The sequence below is a fragment of the Heterocephalus glaber genome, unplaced genomic scaffold (genome assembly GCF_053883595.1).
Source record: "Heterocephalus glaber isolate CG9 unplaced genomic scaffold, H.glaber_assembly_v1.0 deba00001509, whole genome shotgun sequence".
Taxonomy (NCBI): Eukaryota; Metazoa; Chordata; class Mammalia; order Rodentia; family Bathyergidae; genus Heterocephalus; species Heterocephalus glaber.
Window position 1 is genome coordinate 33,143,128 of NW_028258325.1, and position 11,428 is coordinate 33,154,555.

At 41.9% G+C, this 11,428-nt stretch overlaps 1 protein-coding gene across 1 annotated transcript in view; it reads left to right on the top strand.

Moving 5' to 3' along the window:
* Chrna9 (cholinergic receptor nicotinic alpha 9 subunit) overlaps positions 1–7,367 on the top strand; it is a 46,880-nt gene extending 39,513 nt beyond the window's left edge. Inside the window, exon 8 of the mRNA XM_021262260.2 lies at positions 3,627–7,367. Within this exon, the coding sequence (XP_021117919.1) occupies positions 3,627–4,168 (542 nt within the window). The 3' untranslated portion in view covers positions 4,169–7,367. The remainder of the gene's footprint in view (positions 1–3,626) is intronic.
* Positions 7,368–11,428: the final 4,061 nt, after the last annotated feature.

Genomic DNA, 11,428 nt, shown 5'->3' on the forward strand with positions numbered 1-11,428 from the left:
ACAAGCCTTCCAGGGATTCTGAGGCTCTTTCTGCTCAAGGCTGAAAACCACTGATTTAGAAGTGAAAGTTCTGATTTTGAATTCAGAGAAGACTGCATTTGAGTGCTGATTTCACCACTCCTCAATCAACCTTAGGCAAGTTACTTAATCTCTTAGCTTCTGCTTCTTCATCCGCAAAATTTGTATAATTGCTGCTTCCTGAGTTATTGCTTAGTGCAGAACCTGGCAAATCATAAATACTGTGTCAACTGGCACTTTTAATATCTTTTCACGTTGTAAGGGCTGTCCTCTCAGGAAGAATGGCAAACATGACAGAAAGAGGAGCTTGAGTTTCAAGCCTGACGCCGACCCTTCACAGAATAATTCTCCACTTTTACTGGGTATAAGAGCTGTGGGAAGGTTTCTTAAAATGCAGATCCCTACACCCAAAGAGTTTGGTTTAGCAATTTTGCCCAAGATTTGAGAATCAGAGGTCATTCTAAAGCAGACTGTATCTTCAAAAATCTGAGGTCATGAAATGACCTCCAAGGGCTGGGTTGTAGCTGGAGTTGACCATCCCTGCCTCCCCACTCCTTTACCTTCCTTGTTCTTAGGTTTCTCCTATCATCTTTAACATCTCCTTCTTGCCACTGGGGAGATGCTCCAATTCAACACCTTCATCTGAACAACCTGCTATTGCAATAGATGCTTACTGGAACCAAAAGCTAGACCTAACTTTCAGTTCATTAAAATAAGCAAAGAGGAGAAATTTCAGGACTCCAAGGGACCTAGACACCATTATCAGAGATTTGTGTGATCTTTTGCTCTGTACAGAATCCAGTTACTTCACATTCAGACATTACTACATTTGTTTCTCTGGAGAGTTCTTTTTTTTTTTTTCAGATGTCTCCTAGCGACACACACACACACACACATGTGCACACACCCACGTGTACAGATACATACACACATACTTTTAAAAGAAATAAACAAGTTTTTCCTCTCCTAATAAAAAGGAAGAGGATTTTTACTTACCTCATTTTACTTACCTTTCGAGGCAGATAAGCTTGACAGTGATGATAGCCAGCCATCTTGCTTGAGGCTGGATGATTGGAAGGTCTCTTTTCCTTTTTTTTCTCTTAAATTCTTTTATTGGTACATTTTAGGTAAACAATACATTTACATTTATCATCGAGTACTTGTACCTGTACATGATATATCTTGGTTCTTATTTTTTCCCCATTCCCTGTTCTCCCTTCACCCCCTCCACCCTTCCCTATTTACAAAGACTTTGTTTCCATTTTTTCCTTTTCTCATAATTTTTCCTTTCCCTTCTTTCCTTTCCCATTCCCCTCCCACTTCCCCTACCCTTTTGGACCTTTTCTTCCTAAGTGAAATAAATAGGACACACATATGTAAATACCGAATAGTTTCTCTGGTGTGAGAAACTGAAAGTGTAAATAAGGTCTCTCTTCTTTAGCAGTGACATTTGACAGCAAGTTGGCACAATTTCCAGAGGAATCTGAAAGCATTACTTGTTCTGTTTCCATGATAATATGAAATTTATATTTTAAGAACACGTACATGCAAATCTTGAGAATATTAACAATCACAACTTGCTATTTATAGCATCTATGAAATATGTTCTTAATCTCACAAAAACATTTATGTTTTCTGAATTAAGCATAGAATTTGGCTCATAATCATAACTGTGGCTCATAATCTTTACTAAGAAAGGCTATTCCTTGGGGCCGGGGATTTAGCTCAGTGGTTCCACCACCTGGCTCGCAAGTGGAAGGACCCGAGTTCGATCGCTGGTACCAAAAAAAAGAAAGGCCCTTTCTAAAACTTAACCAGAGGTTTGTAACAAATAATAGATGTTCAGGATTATAAACATTATGAAGTGCTTCATCTTCATCTGTCAAGATAGTCATGTAAGTTCCCTCACCCACTAATGTAGTTAATTACATCAATGGGTTTTCTGATGTTGAACTTCATATTCCTGGACTGAACTCTCCTTTGTTATGATATATTATCATTTGAAGACACTACAGAATTCTGTTAGCTAATATTTCTCTATATGTCTCTATGTGCAGTGGGTTTAATATTCCTTTTTTCATCACTTTTAGAATCAAGTTGAAATTGACTTTATGAGTAAGGAAATTGTCTCTCCTTTTATATTTCTTACAACTTGTATAAGATATAAATTTTGTTCCTTAAAGGTGTAGTAAAACTCACTTATAAACTCCTTTGGTTCTGGAGCATTTTTTTGCAGGAAAAGCAGGTATTTGATTACCATTTCTAGTCAGTGTTTTTCTTCTTATATTAATTTTACCATCTTACATTTTTCTAGAAATGCCATCTAGATTATTAAATATATTATCATATGGATACCTAAAATACTACTTTGTTGTTTCCTAAATCTCTAGTTTCTCTCTCTCATTTTTCTCTTATTCTGATTGACTTTGTCAAAGTTTTGTCATTTTTATTTTCTTCTTCTTTTTTTTTGAGAAAGGTCTCACTATGTTGCCTGGCTGACTTGGACCTCCTGGGCTCAAGTGATCCTCCTGCCTCACCCTTCTTAGTAGCTAGGACTATAGATGTACATCAACAGGGTTGGACTTATTATTCTTCAAAAAATTGCCCTTGGTTTTGCTCATCTTCTTAGTTTTTTGTTTTATATTTTATAAACAGAAGGGCCCATATTGTTTCTTTTGCTTCCCTCTTTCATGAACATTTGCTTTATACAATCATATTTTAAAGACACGGTAACACAGTACCCCCTTTCCTACTCAACAGTGATTGTCTTCCATCTTGGTGAGGTCTGAAGACAATACTAGTGCTGGTCAGTTTCCCTGAGTCGAGAGTAGAAGTTTTTCACATCATGATCTCAGCTAACATTTGCAAGCCTTTGGAGCCAGGGACAGTGCGGAGAACTTGCTGAGTCCCATCTCTACTAAGATGAGTTACACCCATATTTCTGAGCCAGAAGCAGAAGCTTGGCAATTTTATAGATCTTCCTGCTGGTTACAAGTCTAGTGGGTGACAAGGCTAGGATTTGAGCTTGTTACCTTTGCTGCCAGGTGCTTGCGTGCCCTGCTGTTTCTCCCCTGTGGTGCCTGTTTGCCATCCCAGCCTCGGAGTCAGCTGATTATGGACTGAAACCTCTATGAACTATAAAGTTAATAAACCTCTTCCCCTCCAACTTGAGAGAAAAGTAACTAACACAGTCATTAAGCCCACAAAACACTAATTTGGATACGGTGACTGTTGGTAAAGGCATTAGAATGTATTTTCAGGGCTAGATGAAAAATATTTCCAAATCATTTTAGAATCTTACAAGGTTTATGTGTATAGTTAAATTTATCAAAAGGATAAATGAGGGGCTGGGGTTATTGCTCAGTGGTAGAGTACTTGCCTGGCATGCATGAGGTTCTGGGTTCAATCCTCAGTACCACACACATACCAAAATAAATAAATAAATAAATACAGACAGACAGACTAGGATTTGAACCCAGGATGTCAATTCAGAAGCCTATACGAGACCACTACAGTCACCTCCCTAGAAAGGGTATTTGTCTCTCTCTTTTTAAGCAAATACGAGGACAGTGTTAAAGCAAACTTAGGTGTTGCTATTTTGATTGCAGGCAAATACTACATAGCCACGATGGCCTTGATCACAGCCTCTACCGCCCTGACCATCATGGTGATGAACATCCACTTCTGCGGGGCTGAGGCCCGGCCAGTGCCGCACTGGGCCCGGGTGGTCATCCTGAAGTACATGGCCAGGATCTTGTTTGTCTACGATGTGGGTGAGAGCTGCCTGAGCCCACGTCACAGTAGGGAGCGGGGCCACCTCACAAAGGTTTATGGCAAACTTCCCGAGTCAAGCCTGAAGACAGCCAGGAACAGAGACCTTTCCAGGAAGAGGGAAAGGAACAAACTCTTAAAGAACAACCTGGGGTGCCAGGGTGAGGTGCCTCAGGATGCCGAGAGTTACTGTGCGAGGTACGAAACGCTGACGAGAAATATAGAGTACATTGCCAAGTGCCTCAAAGACCACAAGGCCACCAACTCCAAGGGGAGTGAATGGAAGAAGGTTGCAAAGGTCATAGACCGATTCTTCATGTGGATTTTCTTCATCATGGTGTTTGTGATGACAATTTTGATCATAGCGAGGGCAGATTAGGAGGCATTTGATATGGGGGAGAAATCAATAAAATCCCCTGTGATCCACTGCAATGTTCCTCTAAGCCAGATTGTTGTTCACACATAATTTAGGGGTCATGTTATTTGTGATTTTTAATTTAACTTCAATATTGTAGCTACCTGTCACGTTAAAGTAAGCAAGAGATCTACAATTTTAAGGGTAGAATAAAGGGGAAATAAAGAAGGACTCCTTTCATAGCTTACCAGAATGGTGGGCAACTTGTGCCTTATTTATGCAACTATTCAGCTCTTCAGTACTGGCAATAACAAAGCATAGTACGTAACTTTTCAACAGTTAGAACAACAAAAAAGTGCAAAACAAAACAGATTTCTTTTCCCCCTAGTCCCTATTAAAACATGCTTTTAAAAAGGAAACTTTTTCTGGAGTGGGAAATTTTAAATCTAATCTCAAATAGTGGCAAAAGGGTTTTAACCTACATAAAGTCTAAGGATTCACAATTTAAAGGGGAAGAGAACTTCTTCAAAATGGTGACATCATATATGTTGGTGGTGTTGTAGAAACTCTAAAGATGAGGTCATTCCTGCATTGTCTTTCATTAAAATGAGACAGATGAGGTTGTTCCTGCAGTTAGTCTTTGATTAAAGTAAGGGAATCTGCAAGTTAAACTCATTCAATCGCTCCCTCAACTACTCACCAGACACTTATTAAATTTCCCCTACAAATAATAAGGCTCTATGGCTTACACTTGCCAGGAGTGTCAGAGCAAATATTATCAGAAGCCTGATCGGTACTGATCTTCACAGTTCTGTGAGGGCCAGGCCGGTGTCGCTTTTTTTTTTTTCCCCAGAGGAATGACCGTGCTCCTGGAAGTGGGTATAAATGACCTACCTCCTCCATGGGAAGATAGACGGTAAGTGGAGCCAGAATTTGTCCCTTGTGCTGTGCTCCAGGTTGATCAGGGCCTGCTAATGCCACACTGCTTTTGGCTACGACAGATTAGAATTCAGAATAGGAGAGATGAAGGGATCCTCATTCTGAATTCAAAACTCTCCACCAATCTGTGCAGACTTCTTTCAATCAAAAGGCCAGACCCAATCTTCAGACTGTGAGTGAGTGGTTTCCTGGAAATGCAGACTCACGATTGCTAATTAGATGATCTTCAGGCAGGGAGATTATTTTCGATTACCCAGGTGGATCAAGGGGACGTGAGCAGACTTAGAGGAAGAGAGAAGCAGAAGGGAGCAAACCCGAATGGGGTCGTGAGTTCTCAGCCAGGGTCGCTGGCTTTGAAAATGGAGCAAGCAGCCTCTAGAAGCCGGAAACGCAAAGAAATAAATTGTCCCTGGGAGCCTCTGGAAGGAAAGCAGCCCTGCTGGGCATTGATCTTAGCACAGGTGACCCGCTACAACTCCAGAGAGTATTTTTTAAGGCACTAAATTTGCAGTAGCTTATTAGGGTAGCAATAGAAAACAGGCAGTACCCAATGAGCACTGCTGTGTGCTGCGGCTTAGATATGTTTGCCAGAGTCCCTCTCCAGGTTCATGGCCCTGGGTGGTGGTATTGGGAGGTGACGGTACCTTTAAGAGGTGGGCCCAGGGGGCGGTCCTGAGGTCATCAGGGGCGTGGTCTCTGAAGGGATGGAGGCTTCAGTCTCTGAGAAATACTAGGGAACCACTGAAGGCTTTTAAGCAAGGGAGTGACAATGTCAGATTTGTGTTTCTGAAATAAGACTGGGGTGGCAGTTAAGAGATTTTAGAGAAGAGAAAAAAATCAAGGAGATCTTGGATGTTTATCATTTCAGGAAAGTGATAATGAAGGCTTAATCTAATATGGTAGGGGAAAAAAATAGAAAAGAGGACAGACCGATCACAAAATGTTTGTGATGTTGAAGAGGCAAGACTTGATGATTGGCTGGATAAGGACTGGTGTTTAAGAGAGTTCTGGAGATGAGAATGCCTCAGCCAGCATTAGAGTTGATTGAGGAAACTAGTGAGTGTGGTAGCAAATGCCTGTGATCCCAGCGTCCCGGGAGGCTGAGGCAGGAGGATTACAAATTCTACCCCACCTGGATAACTTAACAATTTAGCAAGATCTTGTCTCAAAAAGTTAAAAAGTGCCTGGGTATACTGCAATGCAAAGGCCCTGGGTTCAATCCCCTGCCGAACTGCAGGTCAGAAGTCAAGCTCAGGGGCAGAGCAGGCTCATTTGAGAAAGAGTGGTGCAATCAGGGCAGTGAACCACGAGACAGGCAAGATTGGGAGGGCGAGCAGGGTTGGGTCATGTTTTGCAAAGTTTAAGAAAACACCAACCATGTCCCTTAGTGCCTGGCTGCTTTGGTGTACTGAGTTGTACCTGGGTGTTTTGAGGTCCTGACCTTTGTTCTTTCTTCTGTGTCTACTTTTCCATCCAAACCAACCCTTGCCAGCACAGCCATGGGCAAACTTGGCAAATGGACTGCCGTGGGCAAACTGGAAACACAAGTTCTAACCTATCTGAAGCCCTCGTGGTGAGGCCACCTGTAAAGTCACTGATTCCAAAGGCCACCAGGGAGTCTGCCTCTTTCTCTCCTCCTCTCAGATGACACCTTTTAAACAGGACCTGGCTGTTAGAACTTCTCGAGTTGCTCATTGTAGCTAAGCCTCTCCAACCCTCACAAAATAAAACCCTGTGACAAAATCACCTCCGCCTCTGCATATTTCCAACGCTCTTCTCAGCCAAGGTTCCTGCAGCAGACAGGTGATATGTTCAAATTAGGACAACCCGGGGAGGTTTAGCAGAGGGCCGACTACAAAGGGGTCGGTGGGCTGTAGAGAAACACAAGCAGGCCAGAAGAGTGCTCTGCTGAAATGGAGGGACAAAGGGGAAACAGCCTCACAGTCCCTTACTCTTGCCTTCACTCTGCCTACATTTAAACCTGACTTCTGGACCAGGTATGGTGGTGCACACCTGTAATCCAAGCGCTGTGGGAGGCTGAGGCAGGAGGCTCCCCAGTTTGAGGCCAACCTGGGCAATTTAGTGAGTGTCTGTCTGAAAATAAAAATTTTTAAAGGGCCAAAGATATAGCTCAGTGGTAGAGCGCTTGCCTAGCACGTACCAGGCCCTGGGTTAAATCCCAGCACGTCAAACATACAAGCCTGACTTCTTTCCTCTCCAGTCGACTGAAACAGCTCTTGCCACGATCAGGTGGAACTTGGTAACTGCCAAGTCCCTGATGCCTCAAGACCTCTCTGCTCCTTTCATCACAGCTGAGTGAGACCTTTTGCTTCTTACGGGTTCGTTCTCAGGGGCCCCCACTGGCCAAGTTGTCCCTTTCTGGTAAAGATCGGAGGCCAACTGTGTCCCACTCTTAGCCCTCTGCCCCCTCTGATGCTTACTGCCATTACTGTCTTATTGTTTCTCAAAACCATCCATCTGGTCTCAAGTCTCCTTTTAGCTTCAAACTCCATACGATCTTTGTGTCCACTAGGAATCTCCATTCACATGACCTTCACACTGAACACGTCCCAAACTGAGCTCACGCTCTACATTGTCACCAGTCTCCTCTTCCTCCTGTGTTCCTGGGTCATTTCATGGCATGCTATCCACTCCATTACCTGGGCTAGAAATCAGGTAGTCGGTCCTGCTGGACCCTTAGCTAACTGGGCACCAAATCAATCACTGATCCTGTCACTTCTACTTCTCAGTTGTTTTCAAATCTGTGCACTTTGCTTTAGGCCCCTGACAGCTGGTCTATTTCAGGTCTTTATTGTCTTTGCCTAGACTGTTGCGGTGGTCCCTAACTGGACCCCTGGGTTCCAGTTTGTTTCTTCCCCCTCTACCTAACGTATCTCACTGTTGCCAAACCGATCTTGTAATTTTTCCACTCAGAACTTTTAAATGGCAAACAAAATGCCTACAGGATAAAATCCAACTTCCTTAATATGATACAACAGAGATTAAAAGTGTGTGTGTGTGTGTGTGTGTGTGTGTGTGTGTGCTACTCTGGGAAGAGGTGTCCTTGTCCTCACCCTGAGAGCATAAATTACCTTCCTGCCAAAGAAAGTAGCAGCCCTCCTACTTCTTTCAGAGGAAGTAATCAGATCTCTTCTGTCGTGAGGGTCTGAGACCCCTGAGGGTGGCAGGGTCTTTGTCATGGAAAGGGATACAGAAATAAGATCCTTGATGTTGAAGGTTAAAAAAGAAAAAGCAGAGCTAGCTGGCTTTTCACCCTGGCTATGTGACTCAGGCTGTGTTAGACATGTACCTTCACCTAAGACCTTGAATCTTGAAGTTTATATGGAGAAAAAAATACCAAATACCAATAGCCATGAAAAATATGCACAAGAAGATTACGTAGGATTCTTGCTTGAGAAGAAATCGGAGGTCATGGTAAGCAAACTAAATTGCAATTGGGCTAAGAATAGGCCAGAAAAAAAATCAGTGGAAATGGATAGAGAATCCAGAATAAATCCCAGTCATGTGAGAAGTGAATGTATGATGGTGAAAGTAGTTTCAGGCCTTTGATTTATCCAAGAAACAAAAATTAATTTAAGATGGATTAAAAATTCAAGTGTAAAAAAACTCCAGCACTTTATTCTCTGCCTCGGTCTCCCCATGGTGTTTCCTCAAGATGTCTCTGTCTCTGTGCCCACATTTCTTTCTTATCAAACGACACCAGTCACTGGATGAGGACCCACCCTACTCCGGCGACACCACATTTTAACTTGAATGTATCATCTGCAATGACCCTCTTTCTAAGTAGGATCGTATTTACAAGTATCGGGGGTCTTCAACATATATTTTTTGGAGAACAAGCCATAGAAGGGATGCCGTAGATACCTGAGGAAATAATTTTTTAATTTTATTGAAGTTACAGAATCTTCACAGATAGAGGAACATTCCTAGAAATTTTAACAAGCCATGAGTTTTAATGATCTAAGGGATAGTATAATAAAAAAGCAAATGTAGACTGCTTTGTAGCCAATATGTGACAACTGGTAGAAGTGAAGTAATAATAATAAAATAAGTATGAGGAGATAAAAATGGGTATGGGGATTATAAGAAGTACAATATATAATGGAATATTTTTTTCCTTTTTACATGTTTCCTTATCCAGGTCACGAAAACACAAATCTAATAAAATTTCTACTTTACATGGTTTGTGCCTTAACTGATTTAGAAATAAATGACTCACCACACATTGACAGTACAAGGATTAGTATTATTTAGGATTAGAATCACATTCTCAAGTCAAGGAAGTGTCACTACTTCTAGGAGCCCCAGCAGAATGGAGAAGTGTCTTTGCTTCCGAGAAAGAATATTCCAGTAGCTATTGTTTTCATTAACCAGTCTCAGGATACAAAGCTGACTACCTCTTGGCTGGTAGGAATACATACAATTTAGTGTGAGAAAGATTTGAAGGGAGCTCAAATTAAAAAAAAAAAGTTGAGAAACACAACAGGCAAGGAGAAGAGACAGTGTTGTGATTCAGAGCACAAACTGTAAAATAACCCAGCATGTTCATGGGAACAATGAAAGTCTGATTCTTCTCTGGGTTTGGGGGAACAGCATTCTGACAAATTCTGGCTGGAAGCTCCCCTTTCTGGCTTTAACCCATGAAAGGATTTCTTTTGCTCTGGTTAGAGTGTGGTTAAGGCCTCTGTCTTATTTAGTCACTTACAGAACAGCAGGTCCCACTGTTGGGAAGTTGTCACAGGCACCCAAAACAAGTAAATTGCCTTGTTTTAAGACCTTGGAGATTTGAAGCAGGGTGTTTTACCTCCTCCCCATAGAGTCTAAGGCCAGGATGAAGTGAATTCCTGGCCAGAGTGGATGCTATCGGCCTTTTTTTCTTAATTAACTCAATGACTGTAGTAGTCATTGAACAGGTGCAGGGATTCAGATCTAGCCCACAGGTGTCCCTGTAATCCATAAAACCCTACCTACAGAAAGGGATTTCTCTTGTGCTGTGCCAACTACCTTGAATACTTAATGGTTGGTTTTGAGGGAAGTAATTTAAGCTGTAAGCCTAGCTGAGCCTTCATAGGTAATATAGCTGTAGAACATATAGCAATTGAGATTCTCACATCAGATTATTGGGCCAAGGTCCAGCGAGCAGCTACTAGGCAGAGAGATGGCTGGCATCCAGGTGCTCTTTGTCCTTGGGAGGGACTCAACCTTCCAATCCCTGCCCCATCTGGGCAATGTCCTAGGCTCAAAGCCACAGAACCTCAGGATTTCTAATTTTTTTTTTTGAGGCAGGGTCTCTGTTTGTAATTCAGGCTGGCCTTGAACTCACTATGTAGCCCAGGATGACCTTGAACTTGCAGCCATTCTCCTGCCTCAGCTTTCTGAGGCTGCAGGCCTGTGCCACCATGCCCAGCTCTACTTTTTTTTTTTTTTTGCAACATTGGTTCAACCCTTCCTAAGAGAATTAAGCAGTGACTTTTTTTCATTGCTCTGAAAAAAGTTCTATAAGTGCAACAAGTGCTATAAAAAAAAAGATTTGCAGTAAGAAAGAGTTAAGTGTAATAAATGCCTCTCCCTACTTTCATCAAGAGACAAAATCTTTCCCAAAGGCCCCACCAGAATTCCTTCTGCATCTCATTGGCTAGGATTTGATCACATGTAGACCAGTCACTGACCAAGTGTAGACTTCCATGACTCACTTTAGCACAATCAGATTAATTCCCTAGAGTGTGTGTGTGTGTGTGGGGGGGGCACTTTCCTTTACTCGTTGTTTCCCTATATCTGAATAATAGCAGGACTTTGTAGGCAAGGAAGATTTTGGTTGGGTGTCCAACAGTATAGATTACAATAGCATTGGAAAAGAATAGAAATAGAAGAGCAATTACTTGCACACCCTGCTCTTTATGTAACAGGGCAAACATGAATATCTTTCTGTTGTGCCCAAGTTGGCATCAACCTTGAATGGGGAGCAGTCTTCTCAAAGTTCACGAATGTTGCAGATAGCTCAGTTACAGCCCCACCATCAAGTCTGAGGCTGAGCAGCATAAATGTTGGCTCCTATAATCAGCTGAAAATCTGAAACTTGAATTTTCCTCAGACTTCATCCAGAATGATAACCTAGAAGGGGGAAAAAGAACTTTAGGAATTGAGAAAACATGAACATTGGAAATGAACAAAGCAAATTTAAGAAAGGTTAAATAAGATAATTGAAACTACCTCCATCTCGAAGTCATGTTTAGTGATTGTGAATGATGAGACATTGCCTAAATATGAGTGAAAGAAATAACATAAGATGAAAGACACTGCTGAAAAGGTTAAAATGTTAGGCTA